General features: G+C 64.5%; 2 protein-coding genes across 2 annotated transcripts; one reads left to right on the top strand and one right to left on the bottom strand.

The window, feature by feature from the left end:
- Positions 1–5294: 5294 nt before the first annotated feature.
- Positions 5295–15308, bottom strand: EMIHUDRAFT_470013 (hypothetical protein; the record flags this gene model as incomplete). Its single annotated transcript, XM_005772495.1, has 6 exons — positions 5295–5687; positions 5763–7551; positions 7611–9424; positions 9498–9998; positions 13136–14575; positions 15186–15308. 6 exons carry the CDS (start codon positions 15306–15308, stop codon positions 5436–5438), a joined length of 5919 nt encoding a protein of 1972 aa, XP_005772552.1. The 3' UTR covers positions 5295–5435.
- A 3540-nt stretch (positions 15309–18848) lies between these two features.
- On the top strand, positions 18849–19760 carry EMIHUDRAFT_242403 (hypothetical protein; the record flags this gene model as incomplete). The annotated part of the gene is made up of 2 exons (XM_005772494.1): positions 18849–18920; positions 19527–19760. The coding sequence occupies 2 exons, from the start codon at positions 18849–18851 to the stop codon at positions 19758–19760; spliced, it is 306 nt and encodes a 101-aa protein (XP_005772551.1).
- Between the last annotated feature and the right edge of the window lie 2089 nt (positions 19761–21849).

Genomic DNA, 21849 nt, shown 5'->3' with positions numbered 1-21849 from the left:
CGATCCAGCCCTCGCACTCCCAACTGGAGATCTAGCGAGGCCCCCCAGGCTGGGACAGGATTGGAGCCCCTGTGCTGCGTCTGTGGTGATATGTGGGGGACACTTTCTCCTCCCTATTCATGTCAGTGACTCGACTGCGTCGAGGGGGGGGACGTCTGAACCACAGCGTGTCCCGACTCGACTGCCGGCGTCCCAGTCCGGGGGTGTTTCTCTTCTTATCCGTTACCATGTAGAGCAACGCCGAGGGCGGGCCCTTTCGGGCTCGGGCCGCCCTCTCGCCCGCACCTCTGCGGGGCTTGCACGTCTGTGTGTCGCTCGTGCGTGTCGTCATCATCTGTCCAGCGTCCACCCATGGGGGATTTGGGGGATGAGTCAGGAGCCAGCAGCCTTCCTGCTGGACCTGAGTTCACAGCTCCTCCGCCCGACGGGGTGGTCCCTTGGATTCGGGCCCCGCTCCCTTTTCCTGCGCCTGGTCTGTCCCTGTCAAGTGTGTGTTGCGACATGCAGAGCTGGTTAGGCTGGAGCGCGGGCGGTGCGGTGGCAGGCGAGGGCAGCGCGGTAGGCGAGAGGCGGCCGCGGGGCTTCGAGTGGCGCGATAGGAGGGTAGGCTGGCTGTGGAGGGGCGCCGCGTGGCCTCGGCAAATGAGTAGTGCTTTATGAGCGGCCAGTTTTGTGCGTATTGCATATCGAGCCTGCGGTGTGGCCTAGTTGGTGCAGCGTTCGGGTCGGGGACGTTTTGGTCGTTGGTTCGAGCCCAGCTGGTGCAGTTCGTAGTCGCGTAGCGCGCGGGTGCGCGGCAGCCTCGGCAACCGAGGCGACAGTGGCGAGCAGGGGCGAGCAGGGGCGAGCAGGGGTCAGAGCAGTGCGGCGCGCCGAATTTTTTTCGATGGGCTCGGTCAGTGGGCGTGTCAGGAGGCGGCCGGCCGGGAGAAACTCGGCAGTAAAACTCCCGCGCCGGCCCAGGAGGTGGGAGTGTCACGGAGGCGGCCATTGGCGCGCGCTCCTTGTCTTCGTGGGTCCGAGTTTTTTTTTGTGCTCTTTGTCGCTGCAGCGTTTCTTTGGCCACGGCAAATCACAATCGACGTTGATGCGTCTCGCATGCTCATCGTTTGAGGAGGGGGGCTGAGGCATGGGCGAGCGAGGAGTCGGGAGCGCGGTGATTTTTTATACGAGAGTCGAGAGACCAGCTCAAGGTCTAATGAGGAGTCAGGAGAGCGGCGAGCGAGCAGCGACGATCGCGTGGTGCGGCAGCGCGCGGGGATTCTTTGATCGAGGAAATAGAGAACGCTGAACAGTACCCACTGAACTGACCCTGTATACGAACGACACGTATCGTTAAACCCACTGCCGCACGACGTGGGGCTACGCCCCCTACGGAACCACAGCGCCATGCGTCCACGGTCCACGGCGTAATGATCATCTTCTCGAACTTGGCCCTCTGGCTTGGCACCACCTGGCGAAATGTGACCGAGATGCGCTCGGCCGCGCCGTGGGCAACGACGGCGTGCTGTAGGTCGTAGCATGCCCAACGCTGTTTCGAGGTCGTCCGCCTCGTCTCGTCTCGTCTCGTCTCGCCCTCGTCCGTCCCGTCCGGGTCCATGCCGCTCTCTCTCACAGCTCACAGCTCACCTATGCCCCTGCCTACAGGAGCGCGAAAGGAAAGGCCCGCGCCGTTGCCATCGGCGCCACCTCCTCCCAGGCGTTCGAGGCCGGGTCGAACCGCTCCACCGAGTGAACCGGCCTGTCAGGATCGAGAATTCTGCCGCCCACAGCGTAAAGCTTGCCTTCCAGCGCCGCCACCCCGGCCCCGAAGCGAGCCATCGTCAGCGGCGCCACCGCCTCCCACGCACCCGTCCCCGGGTCGTACCGCTCCACCGAGCTGAGGTGGCCACCACCGTACCCGCCCACAGCGTACAGCTTGCCGTCGAGCACCGCCACGCCAGACTGCCGCGCCTCCGCCATCGGCGCCACCGCCTCCCACGCGTTCGTGGCGGGGTCGTACCGCTCGACTGAGCTGAGGTAGTGGTCGTCGTCGTTATATCCTCCGACAGCGTACAGCTTGTCGTCGAGCACCGCCATGGCGTGTTCATGCCGCGCCGTCGTCATCGGCGCTACCGCCTCCCACGCGTTCGTCGCCGGGTCGTACCGCTCGACCGAGCTGAGGTAGCCGTCGTCGTAGTTGAAGCCTCCCACAGCGTACAGCTTGTCGTCGAGCACCGCCACGGCGTGTTCCTGCCGCGCCGTCCCCATCGACGCCACCGCCTCCCACGCGTTCGTTTCAAAATCGTACCGCTCCAAAAGGTTGGAAGTTGCTTCGTCAGCCTCACTCATGCCGCCCACCGCGTAGAGCTTGCCATCGAGGACCGCCGTGCCGACATAGCTTCGTGTCGTCGGCATCGGCGCCATCGCCTTCTCCTCCCGCGCATTCGTTGACGGGTCGTACCGCTCCACCGAGTAGACGAACTCGTCGTTGCTGCCTTCGCCGCCGATCACGAGCAGGCGCGGCCTCTTGCGCTTCTTCAGCGTCTCCTTCCAGCCGCGGCGCCACGCGCGGCACGTCCCCTTGGCGGCGTGCTCCTTGGTCGGCAGATGGGCGAGGATGTGCGGGGCGAGGTCCGGCGAGAGGAGGACCTCGGAGAGCACCCACTCGGGCTGCTCCACGAGCCGTGCGGCGTGCTCCTCCGCCACGCGCAGCGCGGCGTCGCTCGCGCCCGCCTGCGCCTCGATGATGGTGCACAGCTGCGCTGGCGAGAGGCCCGCGACGCGGGCGCCGATGCGGTGGGAGGCCATCGGAGCCAGGAGAAAAATCCATTGTTATAAGAATTTTACTCTAAGCCCCTCTCACAGCAGACCTCTGCTGGACGCGGAAACGAAAGGTGTGTAGACCCCAGTTCCAGCGGACGCAGCGAGCGTCGGGACTCCGTCCCAGCAGACGAAGTCTTCCTCGTGGGCTCCACGGCCCGGATCGCGAGCTCGATCGATACGCGACGCGCTCGGCCTCCGCTGGCGGCTGCCGCAAGAGCGGCTGGCTCACGGCAGCGTCTCGCCGGTTGCCGGATAGGAGAGTACAGAACGTCTGGAGTGTAACTGTGTACGTGAGATCGGTTTTGATAACAAGCACGGTCGATCCGTCAAAGCGATACACTCGTTCCTATCTCGCTGGAGGGCTGGCACGGAGCTCTGTGCCGACAAACAGGAAGAGCCGAGCGGCAAGAAGGGCTCGATGGGGAGTGAGAAGCGTCAGAAGAGCTTTAGGTGTAACCTGAAGTCCGTCGTGACGCTCTTGTTTCCCCCCAGGTTTGACCGCGCAGCTTCCAAAACTCGACGATATCTTCCGGAAAGACTGAACGTCCCGCAGAGCGGCAGCATGAGAGGCGCAGAGAGGCTGCGAGTGCTCGACGAGTCTTGCGAGCTGCGCGTTCAAACCTGGGGGGAACCGACCGCATCAAGGCGGACTTCCGAAACCTGGGTGAGCACCTCTGACGGTTCTCGCTCCCCATCGAGCCCTTCTTGCCGCTCGGCTCTTCCTGTTTGTCGGCACAGAGCTCCGTGCCAGCCCTCCAGCGAGATAGCGAACGAGTGTATCGCTTTGACGGATCGACCGTGCTTGTTATCAAAACCGATCTCACGTACACAGTTACACTCCAGACGTTCTGTACTCTCCTATCCGGCAACCGGCGAGACGCTGCCGTGAGCCAGCCGCTCTTGCGGCAGCCGCCAGCGGAGGCCGAGCGCGTCGCGTGAGTTGAAATCGATGTGGCGAGTCGACCGCCAGTCCGTACGATGGCACTGCGACCGCGGCGGCTGCTGGCGAGGGCAGCAGCGGTGCGCGCGAGGCGGCAGCGTAATCGGGTCCGAAGTCCGGACCCGATTTGGGGTCGACACACCTTTTCCCCGCGTGGCTGGCTCGGACTGGCACTACAAATGGCACAGCAGGCGACGGCCCCTTACGGGTCGTCAAAGAGGCCGGCGTACTCCTCCGGCCGCTCCTCCCCCTCCCAATCCTCCCCGGGCTCTGGCTCCTCCTCCTTCGCCCGCGCCCTCGCCCCCCGCCGGCGGCGGTTCCGTGCGGCCGTCGCCCCCGCCCCCTCCCCGCCCCCATCACGGCCGGAGCCGTACCACCCCGCGCGCACGAGGAACGAGTGGTATAAGAAGACAGCAGCTGCGAGCCTGTCGTGTCCCTTGTCAGGAGCAGGAGAGCCCCACCTGTCCCCCTGATCGTCCTTCCAAAATCCTGCTCGTGCAGGTGGGGACCCTGTCCTCCTCCCGCTCCCCCATCCCTCGTCTGGGTTTGTCTGTTTTCTTTCTTTCTTTAAGAGAGCAGCTGGCAGGCCGCCAGCTGGATATGAGCGGTGTCGAGTGTGTCGAGCGGTGTCGAGGGGTGTCGAGGGGTGTCGAGGGGTGTCGAGGGGTGTCGAGGTGTCGAGTTTGCTCTGGGCCGGCGCGGTGGGAGGCTCGCGAGGCTCGAACAGTCCACATCCTAGTTGAGCAGCTGAAAAGAATTCAAGGAGGTCTCTCTCACGACAGCACACAGGCAGCTCGAAGGGAGCCCCAGTGCCAACACCGACCGTTGAGGTACAAGTGCTCGAAACGAGAGTGGACCTGAGCAACGACATGACAGGGCGGGATATGCTCGCAGTGGGAGTCAGAAATGTGGTCCTTGCGCGAGGAATGCTCGATAAACTCGAGGGACCAAAATACGCGGAGAGGAGAGCGGAGTTACGCAGAAAGGCGAGAGAAGCAGCGAGAGCAAGAGATCGGCAGACGACAGCGGCGTCTCAGAACGAGGCCGAGGAGAGCGATGAGTCAGGGGAAGAGACAGCAGGAGAGAGAACGACGAGAGTGGGAAGAATGCGAGGTGGCATGAAGGTCGCTGCAAGAATTGGTGATAAACTGCGGAGTCCGGAGAGAGATAGGAAGTGGTAGACGCCCGAGGGTGGGCGACGGCTAACACCACACTTCTCCCCTAAAATCCCTGTGTGGTGGCGGCGTACCGTCCTCCCATCCCTCCCTTGGGTTGTCTGTTTTCTTTCTTTCTTTTACACAGGCAGCTGACGAGGCAGAAGAGAACGACGCGACAGAGGAGGAAATGACAAGGGAGAGAACGACGAGAGTGGGACGACCGCGAGGTGGCATGAAGGTTGCAGCGAGAAGCGGCGAGAGACTGCGAAGAGAGATAGGAAGAGGCAGCAGGCACAGTCCACAGACTCCCTAGGGAGGTAGGGTGGGCGACGGTATGGCGCACCACACCCCTCTCCTTAAAACCCCTGTGTGGCAGTTTTGCGAGCAGTACTACAATTGCAATTGTACATTATCTAGGACGACAGAGGACGAGGCGGCTGCGCTCACAGCCGTACCAAAGATGCTAGCTTACCTTGGCAACGACTGTAGAGTGAGCAAAGAGAAGTGGTGCCCAAATGCCGGGCAGGTAACCCTCAGAGAGGGAGCGCCCTCCGTCCATGTAGTGTGGTGCTCTGCCGGCTCGAGCGGTCATGTTTCGTCCGGCTCATCAGACTTGCACTGCCCTCCGCCAAAGTCGTAGAGGGCAGGCGCAGCTCTTTGGACGAAGAAGTGAGCTGTCGCAGCGCCGAAGCCCGCGTCTGGTCGCTGACAGCGCGTGCGAGCAGCAGCAGGCTTGCGGGCCGATAGATGCCTTCTTTGAGCGGCACCGCAACCTCCGAGTAGACCTGAGCGAGACAGAGGTGGAGGTGAGTCGACGGCACTGTGCTACGCGTGCTGATGCAGCGAGCGCGGGGACTCACCTGTCGCTGAAGCAGCTCTATGGGGGTGCCGCCATCCACGCAGTCAAGGAGGTCGTCGAACTTGACGCCGGCGTGGCTGCCCTCCATGTACTCAAACGGCTCGCTCTCGTGAACCAGAAGCAGGTGGACGCGCCTGGCCAGGGCGGCCTTCACGTCGCTCGAGAGCGCGGCTATCCGCTGGTCATCGTCCGTCCAGGTGCGCTTGTCGAGGTACAGCAGCATGTGGCTGCAGGCCGTGAGGTCGGCGACGGAGGTCGTCACTTCGAGCTCTATGTCGAGGTGCTGCAGCAGGCAAGACAGCTCCTGGGTGAGCTCGAGCGCGCCGGGGTTGTGTGGGCTGGCGTAGATTCGAAAGCTCTCTCCAACGCGGAGCCTCTGCCAGGTGAAGCTGATGCCGGCTCGCGTGTACAGCCTCATCGAAGCCGCCGCGCCAGGCTCAGCAGCAGTCTGCGTCATCTCGATTGCGCGCTCGAGCGCCTCCGGGGAGAGAACCGCTTTCCCGTCTGCGCTTGGTCGCAACATGGGCGCCCAAGACGGGACAGATTGCATCATGGGCGCCTTGGGCTGAACCAGCGGTGTCACGCACGCGTGCAAAGTGACGTTCATGAAAGCTGGAACACGAGTCCACAGCAGAGGCCGGGCTGTCAGCGCAGCAAAGATGTCGGCCGCAGTTGGGACCTCTGTGCCCCAGCTCGCCAAGGCGCCGTCGAGAGCCCACCTCGAAAGGTTCAGGCAAGCTGCGTCGATCGCTGCTCTGAGCACATCTTTGTCCATGTAGACGCTGCGCTCATCGAAGACGGTGATGATGCTCTTTTCAAGGGTCATCGCCCGAAGCAGTTCGCGCACGGTGTTGGGGCGCGTGAGGTAGCCATCCGACATAAAGACGATGAGGATCTTGGACACAGCAACCTCGGCTGCGCCTCGCCCGGACGCCAAGTCGTCCACGTCGAGAAAGATCTTCGTGTCTGGCAACAGATCGAGCAGCCGTTCCTTCATCACTCGGACAGCATCCTGTCCGGAAAGCCACGAATGGGACAGAAAGAGATGGTACTTGTTGCCGTCTGTGAGCGGCTCCAGCTGCACGGGCTGTCCCGTTGAGAGATATCTCAGCCACTGCCGTCTTGTCCGTTCGTGCTCGCGCTCCCGCCGACGGCGCCACTCTCGAACGGCGACCCAAATCACGACGACGGGGGTCAGGAACGAAAGCAAGACGATCACGACGAGTACTCCAGTGCTCAACGGCGGCTCAGGAGGAGGTGATGGCGGCGGAGGCGGCGGAGGAGGGGAGGAGTGCTGTGGCACCTCCGTCGACCCTCCCGAAAAGACGAGAGCGCCAACGTCTGGTAGCTGCAGCGTCGAGGTTGCGGTAGAGTAGCTGCCCACGATTGAGAACTCAAGCAACGAACGCGGTAGAAATACGCCAAGGCGGCGCCCTGACTGAGAAGCTTCGGTGAGCAGCCGGTAGTTGAGCACGTTTAAGGTGCCGAGTCGATCTCCGCTGGCGTCGAAAACATTAGGCCCACTCAGCCCCGTAACGGTGTCAGCTGCCAGCATCGTCGCAAACAGCGCATCTGCGTCTTCTGGCCGTGAGCCGTTGCGGATCGTAGCATCGGCAGAGACTGCGAGCTTGATCACTGCATCCACGTGCATTGCCGTGTAATCGGGAAGGGTCGAGGCGTCGTCGTCGTGGTCGCAGAAGGGTCGGGACTGCGGGCTCATGTTGGTGCAGCCTTGACTGCTCGACACCTCATCCCACAGCGCCCGATACTTGAGGCTGAGGTCGGACGCGCTGCTCACGCCGGATGACTCGATGACTCCGAGCAACCCTCCGAGCCAAGCACAGCGGACGTGTTCACCGAGCCATCTGCATTGTAGAAGGCCGACTCAGCCGGATACGCGTTGAGCCAAGCGTAGCCCGGCCCCCAAAGCCGGTCTTCGTCATAGGCGGCAGCAAACACCGCCCGCTGCGCAGCCGGGTAGGCAACAAGGAGGATGATTTGCGAAGGGCAGTCTTCGAGCTGGTCGAGCAGGTTGCTCCCTGTCAAGTTGCCGCCGTCAAAAGCTGCCTTGGAAAATTCCGCCGTACCATTGTTCACGACTTTCCCACCTGAGCTCTCAAAGGCTGAGGTGAAAGACTGCATGGCCCCACGTCCCCATAGACTGTCGTCATGGAGCACGCAAATGGCTTGCCATCTCAGCCGCTCTGCGAGTGCTGCAAGGGCAGACGCGATGTGCTTGTCGTTGCTCGAGAGGCGCAACAGGTTCGGGTATGCGCCCACGTTCGCCAAGATCGGAGCCGTCGACGACGGCGAGAGCACAACGGTGGAGATGTCGGCTCCAGCGCGCCACTCGGCGGCTGTCACAGCAGCCACGTCATCCGAGCAGAACGGGCCGATGGTGGCGACGACTCCATTCAAGTCGGAATACAGCTGATCGAATTTGCTTCGCATGGATTCCTCAGTCTCTTCACAACCGACCCCTGCCTGAACCATAGAGTAAAAGAGCCTGTGATCCGGAAGTAAGTCATCGAGGAAGCCGTCCTTCTTGTCATTGATCCGGTCAATGATGTGCATCATGTGCTGGCATTGCTCGTATACGAAGGACAAAGGCGAATGATCACAAAAGACTCCGACGCGCAGCGTATCGCCCACGAGTTCTGGCGGCTTGCTGTTGTCGGGCGTTGGCCTCGTCAGCGCCTGACCGTTGCCGGCAAAGCTCTGCTCCCAGTTGTCGGCCGGCTGCCAGGTGCCCAGCTTGACCCACGCGCCTGACGCGTTCACGTTCAACACGTCGTAAAGGACGCCATCCGCGCGATCGCCGAGGGTGGCCGGCTCGGACGAGAAGGAGATTTTGCCCGTCACGCCCTCGAACCGGACGGCGAGAAGGGCCGCCATCAAAGCGTCGCCGTCGATACGCTGAACCAACGGGTCGTCCACCAGCGCTTGGACTGCGTGCGCCACAGCGTACACAGCGTCGTAAGCTCTCGGGGCATAGACGCTCTCGGGAAACTGATTGTTGGCACCGAAGCAGCGTGGCGCTCTATCCTCATCCGTATCAACTGACCAGAGTTTGTGCCCCTCGTCGTCGTCTGCCGGGTCGCAATTTGTCCCGTCGCCGAGCGTGGATGGCCGCGCGCGCTTGCGAGAGGCGTAGCCGTCGTACGCCACGCTTGGCGCAATTGAGTTTGTGATCGCGAGTATTCCGCGGAAATCGTCCACGGGGAGGCCACGGCCGGCCAGTGAGCCCAGCCCTCCTAACAGACCGATGTCGCCAACCCAGGTGAATTCAGGGCCGACGAGCCGTGCACCGAGGGCTTGCTCCAAAAGGCGATCTGCATCCTCTGCTTGAGCAATGGTGACAAAGACGGTCGCACACGAGGCGCGCAAAGCAGCGAGGGGCTCGCCGAGGTTGCTCTGACCGTTTTCGAAGCGGACGGACTCAAGGACGGTGATTCCTTGAGCAGACGCAGCCGCCTCAAAGGCCGCCACGCCGGCGGTGCAGTATGCGTCCGTGCACGCAATGGTGGCCACGCGCTTGACGCCGAGGAGATTTCGAGTGGCCTCAGCCAAAGCCACAGCCATGAGGGAGTCAGAGGTGACAACCCGCGCAAAGAAGGGAAAGTCGTCGCCGCTCAATTCCGGGCTCTGAGAGGAGTGAGAGACCTAATAGCAGTTGAGTCAGCAACCGTTATAGACTGCATAAGCAACACTCACACGGTCCTCTTAGAGTGAGTACCTGCGGGGTGGCCGTCAGCTCCGCCAGCCTCGCAGCGGGGATGGACGCGCTTGAGCAGTATGCACCAACCAGCGCGTCGCAGCCGGCGCCGTCAAACGCGTGGTGCAGTAGCTGGTAGGCCGCGTCGCTGCCGAATGCCGGGTCGCAGCGCGAGTCCAGCTGCGCGAGCAAAAGCTGCGTGTTTGGAAGCAGATCGTCCGCCACGCCGTCTGTTTTGTTGTTGATTTCCTCGATTGCCATGAGCACGGACGTCAGCTCCTCTGCCCGGCCAAGGTGCATCAACTCGCCGCTTGGCAGCTGCCGCGGCAAGAGGGCGCCGATGCGAAGAAAAGAAAAGGGCGGCGGCGGCGGCGGTGGCGAATACTCCGGCTCGCAATGAATCCAATCTCCGCCGGAATCAGGGTCAGGGTCGGTGCACGGCAGCGACTCGATGACGCACCACGGTGGGTACGGTCCGTCGCACGCGACCGGCGGGCAACCGAACTGCGTCTCGCTGCAAGCCTGGCCACCCTCTGGATACGTCCAATTCAATGCACAGGCGCACGGTTCAGTCACCGCCGGTGCCGCCGGCACGAGGGCAAGAACGGCGATCATCAGCCCACAAGCGCCGCGTTTTTCAAACACGTAAAAAGAAAAACAGTACGCGTGCTGTGTGGTGTGGTGTGTGTGTGTGTGTGTGTGTGTGTGTGTGTGTGTGTGTGTGTGTGTGTGTGTGTGTGTGTGTGTGTGTGTGTGTGTGTGTGTGTGTACTCACTCACTCCGCCACCAACGGCCACAAGCAGCTGGTCGAGGTTCTGCTGAAGCGGGGCGCGAAGCCGGACGCGCATAACAGCGTCGGCAGCACCGCGCTGATTGCGGCCGCCGCTACGGGCCAGGTGCAGGTGGCTGAGACGCTGCTGCAGCACGGCGCGGAGATCAACCTACAGAGCAGCCACGGTTGCACTGCGCTAACGTTGGCCGCCAACCGAGGCCTCGAGCGCCTGGTCGACTTGCTTCTACGGCACGGGGCAGAGGTCGACTTGCAGAACAGCGACGGCTACACTGCGGTCGCGAACGCCGCCTTCAATGGCCATTCTGTCGTCGTGCTCCAGTTGCTGCGGGCGGGCGCAGACATGGCGCTGCGCACTGCGGACGGCAAGACGGCGCTGCAGATCGCCAAGGAGAAGGGCCACACCGAGTGCGTCGCCGCCGTCAAGACATTTCTCGGCGAGGTGGCGGCGGAGAGGCGCGACGCGGCGGCGGTCGAGGCGGGCGGCGCGGGGGCAGGCAGCGCTTCGGGCGGCAGCAGCGGGCCTGTTCCCGAGGACATCGGCGCGGCGGGCGGCGCAGGGGCGGACGGCGATGCCGCCTCGAGCAAGGGGGCAGCGGCGGCACCAACTGCCGCGTCCTTTTCTGGCGGCGTGGAGAGTGGAACGGGCGAGGACGCCGTCCCCAAGGAGATCGTGGAGGCGGCTTGGCGAGGCGGCGAGGCGGTGCTGGCGTGGCTCGACGGCGGCGGGCGGGTGGACGCGACTTTCACCCGTGAGGATGAGAGCGGCATTACGCTGCTGATGGCCGCCGCCTCCTGCGGCAACGAGCGACTGGCCGTGGCGTCGCTGCAGCGTGGCGCTTCGATCGACCTTCAGAACAGTAAAGGCCGCACCGCGCTGCTGTACGCCGCCCGACAAGGCCACGCGCGGGTGGTCGACGCGCTGCTGCAGCACGGCGCGGAGATCGACTGGCAGGACAATGCCGGCGGCACCGCGCTGCTGTTCGCCGCCCTCTGCGGCCACGAGCGGGTGGTCGAGCTGCTGCTGCAGCGCGGCGCGGAGATCAACATTCAGGACAATGACGGCAACACCGTGCTGATGATCGCCGCCTACCAGAACCACCCCGCCGCTCTCCGCTGCCTGCTGCGGGCGGGCGCCGACACGGAACTGCGCGCGGCGAGTGGACACACAGCGCTGCAGATTGCCAAGGAGCAGGGCCACATCGATTGCGTGCGCGCCCTCGAGGAGCATGCGGCGGCCGAGAGGGCGGCAGAGAAGGCGGCGAAGGAGGCGGCGAAGGAGGCGGCGCAGGAGGCGGCGGAGAGGGCGGCGGAGCGGGCGGTGGCGGAGGCGGAGGCTGCGCGGCACGCCGAGGAGCTGCTGGCGGAGGTCGAGGCGGAGAAGCGCGGCAAGGGCAAGAAGGGGAAGAAGAAGAAGAAGGGCGGCGGGAGCGGTGGCGCTGGGCCGTCGCAGGATCCCGAGGCGGCGTCAGAGGCAGCCGCAGCCAAGCCCGCGAAGCTGGACAGGGAGGGATTGATCAGGCTTCTCGAGACGCTCCACGAGGAGCGGATTCGGTACGGCATCACGGCGGAGACGTCGGTCGAGGGGTTGGCCGAGGCGTTGGGAGAGGAGGCCGAGGCGGCAGGCGAGGCGAGCGAGGAGGAGACGGCAGAGGCGGGTGAGGAGGCAGCCTTGGTGGCAGCGGAGGCGCGGGAGGCTGAAGCCGAGGCCGACGCTTTGGCAGCGGCAGAGGAGGAGGCGGCCGCCGCGGCGGCGGCGGCGGCGGCGGCGGCAGAGGTGGCGGCAGAGGCGGCGGAGGCGGCGGAGGCGGCACTGGCTGCCGTCAAGGCGAGGCGCGCGTCAGCGGCCGCCGCGAGGGCCAAGGCAGATGCCGACTAGCCGCGCGCAAGGACAGCAACCAGGTACAGTACTGCTACTGGCGCCGGCGCCGGATCGTGGTTGAAGAGGCATGTGCTGGGAGGAAGGTGGGTGCAGGGAGGGGGGACGGGTGAGCTCGCTGTCCCATGGTCTTGTCTGTTCAGGGGGGGGGTCCGCGATCTCCACCGCTAAAGGCGGGGGAGAGGGAGGTGAGAGGACTTTTGTGGGAGAGGGGTGCGGGTGGAGCTCGCTGCACAGTCCCGTGGTGGTCAAATTAAGTGTCGTTGTTCTGGCTTCTGGTTCTGCTTCAACGGCTGTTTAGCAGCGGGCACAGTGCCAGCACGCGCCAGTCCGCCTGTATATGTGTATGTAGGACCTGTGAGAAGAAAGCCAGGCTCGGACCTCTGGAGGCCGGCGCGGCCGCGGGGGCCCCAGAGGGTGTGCATGCGGGGGGGAGATGGGGCCCCATGGCGAAGCTGAGGCGAAGGCAGTGGTGGACGAGGCGGCGGCGGCGGCGGCGGTGGCGGCGGCGGCGGCGGCCAAGACTGCGGCGGCAAGGCCAAGGCGCTCGCGTCGAGGGCGGCGGGCAGTGACTGCGCCGGCCGCAGCGATTAGAAGAAAGAAGACATTCACCAAACGCACCCGATCACCGGTGTGTGACAGCACATGAGTCATGACGCTCCGCATGACTAGCCGGGGAATCGTGTGGCTTGAAGGTGGTTTTTGTTGTGAAATTCTGAACAGATATCTCCAACACGAGATCGTACCGCTTGTTACTGGATACAGCTGTAATTGCTTCCAGGATGATGAGAATCAATCATTGTACAGACCGTCGAGCCGCCTCCCGTCACAGCGTGCATCCGGATCTCCGCGCTCGCGCTGGAGCCGCCTGCACATGTGGCACAAATGCGCTGGATGTCGGCCCCTCTCCCCGTGTCCGCCAGCATCCTGAAGCAGCTGCATCTTGAACGGCTCGGTCGCGCGACGGCAGCGGCGGCAGTCTAGCGGCACCTTGCGGCCGAGATCGACGTGTGTGCGCCCGCTCTCCCAGTCGTTGCCGCAGCTTCGACATGAGAAGAAGCCGTAAAAGCGGCACACGTGGTACCCGAGCTCTCCCATCTCGTGCGGTCGGTTGCATTCGCAAAGTGCCACCGCGCACTCGTCCCGTGGCAGCCGCATGGCCCGCGCCCAGTGCGCCGCCTTCACTGCGACCAACAGCTCACGCGCCGCGGCAAGCAGTCCGTCCCCTCCCGTGCTGTTGTGCACCGGCACATCAGGCGTCACGCCGGCGTTTTTCGCCTCGCACAGCGCCGTCTGCAGCTCCTCCAGCACGTCCTTGAGCGTGAGCACGTCCTCAAGATCTCCCTCGTGCTCGTTCTCGTCCGCGCTGTCGACCGCCTCGTCTGCTCTGTCGACCGCCTCGCTCAACCGCTCGATGGCGGCCTTCTTTCTGGACGCTGCACGCGCCTCCGCCGCCGCCTGTCTGGCCGCCTCCGCCGCCGCTGCCGCGCGAGCCTGCTCCTCCTGTCGCTCGTGCGCAAGCGCTGTTTCGAGGCGAGCTGCCTCCTCGAGCAACTCGTGCTCGACTTGGGGCTCTCCGTCCACGTGCACGATCACGCCGGATGGAGTCCACAGCTCGATCACGCCGGACGCCTTCACCTCGCACAGCGCCGCCTCCAGCCGACGCAGCCGGCGATCGACAGGCCCGTCGACACTCTCCGCGAGCACGGCTCGAAGCTGGGCGATGGCCGCCGCCTTTCTGGCCGCCGCTCTTGCCGCCGCGTTTGCCTCGGCCTCCTTTCGCAGCTCCTCCGCCCGCGCCTCACGTAGCGCATCCAGCCGCGCTGCTGCCTCGACGAGCAGCGCAGCATCCTGCGCGGCAGCGTCCTCTTCCTCGGCCTCGCTGATTGCCACCTCGAGCAGATGCATCCTCTCGGCGAGAGGCTCGTCGTCCAGTCGAGGACACATTGCGGCTCGAAGGCGATCGACGGCTTCGACGCGCCGCCGCTCAGCCACAGCATCGGCCGCGCGCAGACGCTCGGCTTTCAGCTCCTCTTCGAGCGCGCGAGCCTTGGACATCTTCTTCTCGTCGTCTGGCTTCATCGCGCCGGAGAGTGGCGGACGCACCGCCTCAATCGCCTCGTGAAGGTCGTGGACGGCCTGTGCTGTTTCAGTCAGCCTGCTTGACTCGTCTGGAGAAGCGCTCTTGCGCGTCAGAATGTCAGATCCGACACGCACTGCCTCTCGCAGCTGCTGCAGCTGCTGCTGGCGCGCAAAATAAGCCGGCGACAGCCCGCGGAGTCGCTGCTCCTCGCCCCGCATGGCCACCTCCCTCAGCATCAGCGCGGCACGACGCGTGGGCACCGTCGAAGGGCCGCCGAAACGCGAGTAGTCGCGAACAGGGTCGTTGCCGCTCGCAGCCGCGCCGGTCGGCACAGGCGGACCAGGCGCCTGCAGCCTCGCGAGCGCCTCGCGAACTCCGGGCAACAGTGCGTCGGGCTCGCTGCGGTACACTCGATCGAGGAGCGAGCGAAGGTGTTCCGTCGCCACTGACCATGCGTGGGTTTCCCTGTCGTACGAGCGGCCTGGAGTCTGCTTGACAAGAGACAGCAGGCGCTGAAAATGCGCGCACCTTCCCTGCAGCCAGATTTTGCTGCTGCCGTCTGCGGACGCAACGCGAAGGCAGCCACACGCACACCAGCATGGAGCACGCAGCAGACTTGCGTTGAAGCTTTGCGCATAGCAGGTACGGCTGATAAGCCAGTTCCGCCTTGTGTTGTACTGCGGCTCGCTCAACTGCGCACAGAACCGTTTACAGGTTTGACTGGCACGAGGCTTGTCGCTCAGCGGTTTGAGGGTGCTGAATATGATGTTGAGAATGTCGTCGTCGCCGAAGACGCCGTCGAGGAGGGCGATCCAGTGGGCCTCACTCGTTGGCATGTGCTGAGCCGCTTCCCGCGCTGCGTTTTGGCGCAGGGCGTTTTCACACTCGTCTCGAGGTAAGATCGCCGCGATCGTGGGGCGTGCCTGGATGCCACACTCGTAGGCACAGCATCTGCACCTGCGACCCCCTAAGACTGTGCCCTGTCATCGTGATATTCATGACATCGCTTGCGGCGTCGAAGGTCGGATCCGAGGCGGGTTTGAAGCCAGCGACCTTCTCGAGCGCCCCCGTCACGCCCATGGCTGGATGCTGGCCCCCACTCTCTCTGTCGAACATGTGCTCGTGCGCCTGAGAGCAGACGCGTGCTGTGAGCAGTGCCCGGCTCGTCCGGCCCTTCTTGCGTGGGTTATCTTCTCTCTCTCCTGCAGCTCCGCCGCATAAACGTCACAAAGCCGGTGTCCACCTTCTCGCTGCCACCGTTTTTGTACCGCAGCCTGTGCGCCCCAATGCACTCTGTGCAGGAGCACCGACTGCAGACGTGTCTGATTATTGGATCGAAGCCGTCCTGGCAGCAGCCTTCACAGTGACGCCCCCAGCGCTTTCGTAGAAGAAAGCAAAGACGAGCCCTGCGCGCACGCACGATTAGAATAATAAGAAGCGCGTACGAACCCTTTTTTGGAATACACGTGTTACGATCTACGACGATCATCTATTACGTTCGCAGGTGGCGAATAGGCACGTGGGCGACGCGGCAACAGAGAGCCTTGCACCCTTTCGCACTTCTCATCACTGCCCCGGCGCCCACGCCTCGATCTTCTTGGGCAGCAGCTGGTTCGACAGGTCCTCTCCGTGGCCTAGGCAGGCGTCTTCGCCCTTGCCCCACCCGCCCACACAGCGACGGCTTTCTGCCCAGCCAAGGCCTTGACCTTCTTCGGCAGCAGCTGGCGCTTGAGTCATCTTGAGCCTCTGTCTAGACATAGTAGTCAGTCTGTCTGCGCTGCGCTCTCGGAGAGGGGGCCCCGCCGGAGGCTGGTTACTGATGAGTGTGTGTGTTACGAAAGAAAGAAAGAAAGAAAACAGAAAAACCAAGTGTGTTCACGCGGCTCAATTCTTTTCTGTGCTGTGAGAGAGGCTCGTGTCTCAAGAATTCTTTTCTTCGCGATGTCCATTTTGCCGCGCCGCAGCTCGCGCCGCCTCGCCTCCGCCGCCACCGCCGCGCCCTCGCCAGTCGCGCCGCCGCCCGTCCGCTTGCTCGATCTTCCCAGGGAGCTCGTCGAGCGCGCCCTCTCTCGCTGCGACAGCCCCATCGACATCGCTCGCGCCGCGGCCGTCTCGCTGCTCTTCCACTCGCTCGCGGAGCAGGGCATCCGCTTGTGGGCGCAAGAGCGCGGCTTCGAGCTGCCGGCGCCGCCAGCGGGCGAGGGCTGCGCCGTGCGGTGGCTGTGCTTCGCTGCGTTGCTGCACGAGTCCAACCCGCCGGCGAGGGCGGCAGCAGGCGCTCGGCACAGCGTCTTCATCGACGGCGAGGGGCGGCTCTCGTCGTGCGGGTCAGGGGCAACGGAGGGCGAGGAGGAGGACGAGGACGAGGATGAGGAACTTCCAGGCCTTCTCGGCCACGGCGAGGGCGTGACGCGGCTCAACACGCCGACCCGCCTCCCGTCAACGCTGGGTGACGAGCGCGCCGTGAGCGTGTCGGCTGGAGCTGGCCACAGCCTCGCCCTCGCCGCCAGCGGCACTGTCTGGAGCTGGGGTGAGGGCGACTTTGGCCGCTTGGGCCATGGCGACCAGCAGGTCCAGTGGCAGCCCAAGAAGATCGAGGCCTTGGCTGGCCAGCGCGTCGTCGCTGTGTCGGCGGGAGGCGACCACAGCCTCGCCCTCGCCGCCGACGGCGCCGTCTGGAGCTGGGGCCGGGGCAACTCTGGCCGACTGGGCCACGGCGACCAGCAGCGGCAGCTGCTGCCGAAGAAGGTCGAGGCCTTTGCTGGGCGGCGCGTCGTCGCTGTGTCAGCTGGAGATTACCACAACCTCGCCGTCACCGCCGACGGCGCCGTGTGGAGCTGGGGCGATGGAGACTGGGGCAATCTGGGCCACGGCGACGAGCAGCGCCAGCTGCTGCCGAAGAAGGTCGAGGCCTTTGCAGACCATCGCGTCGTCGCTGTGTCGGCTGGAGGCGACCACAGCCTCGCCATCACCGCCGACGGCAGCATCTGGAGCTGGGGCGAAGGAGGTGTTGGCCAGCTGGGCCACGGCGACCTGCAGAACCAGCAGCTGCCCAAGAAGGTCGAGGCCTTTGCTGGGCGGCGCGTCGTCGCTGTGTCGGCTGAAGGCTACCACAGCCTCGCCCTCACCGCCGACGGCGCCGCTTGGAGCTGGGGCTATGGAGCCTGTGGCCTGCTGGGCCACGGCGACACCGAGAGCCAGCCGCTTCCGAAGAAGGTCGAGGCCTTGGCTGGGCGGCGCGTCGTCGCTGTGTCGCCTGCGAGCAGCCACAGTATTGCCATCACCGCCAGCGGCGCCGTCCTTTCCTGGGGCGAGGGCGAATACGGCTGCCTAGGCCACGGAGATGACCTGTCGAACCAGCTGCTGCCCAAGAAGGTCGAGGCGTGGTCGCGGGAGTGAGTGATTCATGGCCCAGTGCCAGAGAGGCAGATACGAGGCAAGCAAAAGAAGGACGCTCAACGCTGGCTCCCTGCAACGCCCCCGCCATAGCGAAGCTGCCACACACTCGCTCTCGAGAGTGCGCGCTTCGTTGGCTTCTCCCTCGCCCCCGCGCACCGCGGTCCGGACACTGTCTTCGGTCCCGGACATATCGGGAGATGCGGAGATCGCGCTCCATACCCATAGAGTTTGGCTCTACGATATCAATGAATTCGTACCCAGTGTTGTGCGAGGCAGCTCGTGTGTGAGTGAGTATTCTTGATATACGAAACCACGACGACACACACCAGTCGACTCGCATCGGTTGCCTCCATGAACGGCGGAGCTATTCTCGCGCCCACACCACACCTGGCTCCAACGTGGACACGCCCATAGCTGGGGACACTACTAGGTCATGCACCCCCACACACACACAAAAAAGAAAGAAAGAAAACAGGCAACCCAAGGGAGGGATGGGAGGACGGTACGCCGCCACCACACAGGGATTTTAGGGGAGAAGTGTGGTGTTAGCCGTCGCCCACCCTCGGGCGTCTACCACTTCCTATCTCTCTCCGCAGTTTATCACCAATTCTTGCAGCGACCTTCATGCCACCTCGCATTCTTCTCACTCTCGTCGTTCTCTCTCCTGCTGTCTCTTCCCCTGACTCATCGCTCTCCTCGGCCTCGTTCTGAGACGCCGCTGTCGTCTGCCGATCTCTTGCTCTCGCTGCTTCTCTCGCCTTTCTGCGTAACTCCGCTCTCCTCTCCGCGTATTTTGGTCCCTCGAGTTTATCGAGCATTCCTCGCGCAAGGACCACATTTCTGACTCCCACTGCGAGCATATCCCGCCCTGTCATGTCGTTGCTCAGGTCCACTCTCGTTTCGAGCACTTGTACCTCAATGGTCGGTGTTGGCACTGGGGTTCCCTTCGGGTATATTGTGACAGCTGACGGCGGGATTTCCACTTTTGTTTCGTCCTCCTCGGGGTCGTCTTCCCCGGCTTCCTTGCGTTCGGCGTGGCTTACCCTCCATGCCGTGAACAGGCGCTTTATCCACTCTATATTCTTCTCTCGTTCCTCTGCCCGTGCCTTGGTCTTGTCGTTGTTTCGCACCCATGTCTGTATGGCCATCGAGGCTGCCTTCCCCACTACCTGTAGTTCACTCGTCACCTCTCCCGCGAGCTCCCCTCTCTTTCTTTCGGTTATGGTGTCCGTGACCGTAGAAGTCCAGGTCTGGGTCGAGCTTCCCTCGCCCCTTCCGCCGCACATTCCGTCGGTGTCGCTTCCACGCCCACACCCTCCTCTTTTTTGCGCGGATCGGGAGGGCGGCGATCTCTGCCCCCGTCCATGCTTCGCGTCCCCTTGGCGCTGGGCGCCGTCTCCCGCGTTTTCTTTTTCGGGCGCGCCGTCTGGCTTTTTCGCTTCTTTTCTCTCTGTGCGGGGGGTCCTCTGGTTTTGCGCGACCGGGGCTGTGAGGCGCCTCTGGCTCTGCAGCTGGTGGTGGTGCTGCTCCTGTCACTATGTCACTGTGTCGTGGGGCCGACGTGCGCGGTGGCCTTCCTCGGCCCATCCTCCCGTGACGCACGGCTAGGGCGACACTCGCCACGGTTGCGAGCGCCCACCCTATCCACCACCTCACTCCACCCAGAGGCGCCAGCGATGACAGCAAACAATTAAATAAAATCCACCGTATATGAGCCAGAGCGCCGCTGCGGGCCGCCCTGTCCAGCGCTGCACGTGCGCACGCGTCTCGCCCGAGCATCGCGTGGTCCCGGGTTCGAGACCCCGGGGGGGAGGGGGGGGCCTCCTCGGCCTCCTCGGCCTCCTCGGCCTCCTCGGCCTCCTCGGCCTCCTCGGCAGCCTCGGCTGCTTGGAGCCCGAGGAGCACGCGGCGCGGATCGTTTTGCTCGCGGCCTCGCCGACGCGCCGCTCCGCCGGCACGCTCTGCGCCCGTCGGTGGCAACCGCGGCGGCTCTTCTCGCCATGCCAGGCGTTGAGCGCCAGCCAGCAGCAGGCGGCAGCAGCCCGCCGGCAGCTGTACTGCGGTTGGCCCAGCCGCAACGGGTGCTCCGGCCCGAAGGGCGGGCAACTCACGCCGGCTGGGAACTACAGCTAGGTGGTGTCTGTGCGCGGCGGCGGCAGTGGGCAGAGCGAGGGCGAGCAAGGCGAGCATTCAAGTGCGGCCGTTCAAACGTTGACACACACTCACACACGGCAGCGCGAGGTAAATTCTTTTCTTCGCGATGTCCACCCCGCCGCGCCGCAGCTCGCGCCGCCTCGCCTCCGCCGCCACCGCCGCGCCCTCGCCAGTCGCGCCGCCGCCCGTCCGCTTGCTCGATCTCCCCAGGGAGCTCGTCGAGCGCGCCCTCTCTCGCTGCGACAGCCCCGCCGACATCGCTCGCGTCGCGGCCGTCTCCCTGCTCTTTCACGCCTCGCTCGCGGAGCAGGGCATCCGCTTGTGGGCGCAAGAGCGCGGCTTCGAGCTGCCGGCGCAGCCCGAGGACGAGACCTGCGCCGTGCGCTGGCTGTGCTATTCGGCGTTGCTGCACGAGTCCAACCCACCGGCGAGGGCGGCAGCAGGCGAATGGCACAGCGTGTTCATCGACGGCAAGGGGCGGCTCTCGTCGTGCGGGTCAGTGGCAACGGAGGGGGAGGAGGAGGAGGAGGACGAGGAGTTTCCAGGCCTTCTCGGCCACGGCGAGGGAAGGACGCAGCTCAACACGCCGACCCGCCTCCCGTCAACGCTGGGTGACGAGCGCGCCGTGAGCGTGTCGGCCGGAGATGGCCACAGCCTCGCCCTCGCCGCCGACGGCGCTGTCTGGAGCTGGGGTGCTGGAAATTGGGGCCAGCTGGGCCACGGCGACGCGCAGGACCAGCTGCTGCCCAAGAAGGTCGAGGCCTTTGCTGACCAGCGCGTCGTCGCTGTGTCGGCTGGAGATGGCCACAGCCTCGCAATCACCGCCGACGGTGCCGTCTGGAGCTGGGGCGATGGAGACTGGGGCAATCTGGGCCACGGCGACGAGCAGCGCCAGCCGCTGCCCAAGAACGTCGAGGCCTTCGCTGGGCGACGCGTCGTCGCCGTGTCGGCTGGAGCATACCACAGCCTCGCCATCACCGCCGACGGCAGCGTCTGGAGCTGGGGCGATGGACTCTTTGGCCAGCTGGGCCACGGCGACACGCAGGTCCAGCTGCTGCCAAAGAAGGTCGAGGCCTTCGCTGGGCGGCTCGCCATCGCTGTCTCGGCTGGACTTGCGCACAGCATCGCCCTAACAGCCGACGGCGCTGTCTGGAGCTGGGGCGATGGAAACTCAGGCAGGCTGGGCCACGGCGACCAGCAGCAGCAGCTGCTGCCGAAGAAGGTCGAGGCCTTTGCAGGCCATCGCGTCGTCGCTGTGTCGGCAGGAGGCCGCCACAGCCTCGCCCTCACCGCCGACGGCGCCGCTTGGAGCTGGGGCGATGGAGGCTTTGGCAAGCTGGGCCACGGCGACCAGCTGTGGCAGCTGCTGCCCAGGAAGATCGAGGCCTTTGCGGGCCATCGCGTCGTCGTTGCCTCGGCTGGACGCAGCCACGGCCTCGCCATCACTGCCAACGGCGCTGTCTTTGCCTGGGGCCAGGGCGGCCACCGCTGCCTAGGCCACGGAGAGGACCTGTCGAACCAGCTGCTGCCCAAGAAGATCGAGGCGTGGTCGCGGGAGTGAGTGATTCATGGCCCAGTGCCAGAGAGGCAGATACGGCGCGGCGAACTCACTCGCGTACGACGCTTCAGCAAGCAAAAGAAGGACGCTCAACGCTGGCTCCCTGCAACGCCCCCGCCATAGCGAGGCTGCCACACCACTCCGCTCTCTCGAGAGTGTGTTCAGTGTGCGCTTCCACCCTCGCCCCCGCGGAGTTCGGCTCTACGATATCAAAATGAATCCGTACCCGCCGTCTACGAAAATGCAACGTTTGCACGTCCCTCACAGTCGCGCGCACACACCGCACACTTTCACAACTGCTCTCCTACACGTGCTGCTGTAGAGCCGTACTGGTCATCGGGTTGAACGCGGCGCGCAGCGCCGAAGAAAATTTTGGTTCTCGAGCGGCGGCCGGTGTGGACGCCGCTGTTTCGCAGCTCGGTCGGGGGGGGGGGGGGGGGGGCTGCGTTTCCGTGCGGTCGTGGAAAATCATTTAGTCGGCGGACTTGTACGTACTTTTAGCTTACTGGG

The sequence above is a fragment of the Emiliania huxleyi genome (genome assembly GCF_000372725.1).
Source record: "Emiliania huxleyi CCMP1516 unplaced genomic scaffold EMIHUscaffold_359, whole genome shotgun sequence".
NCBI classification, from domain to species: Eukaryota; Haptophyta; order Isochrysidales; family Noelaerhabdaceae; genus Emiliania; species Emiliania huxleyi.
This window is presented reverse-complemented; position numbering and strand designations above follow the sequence as displayed.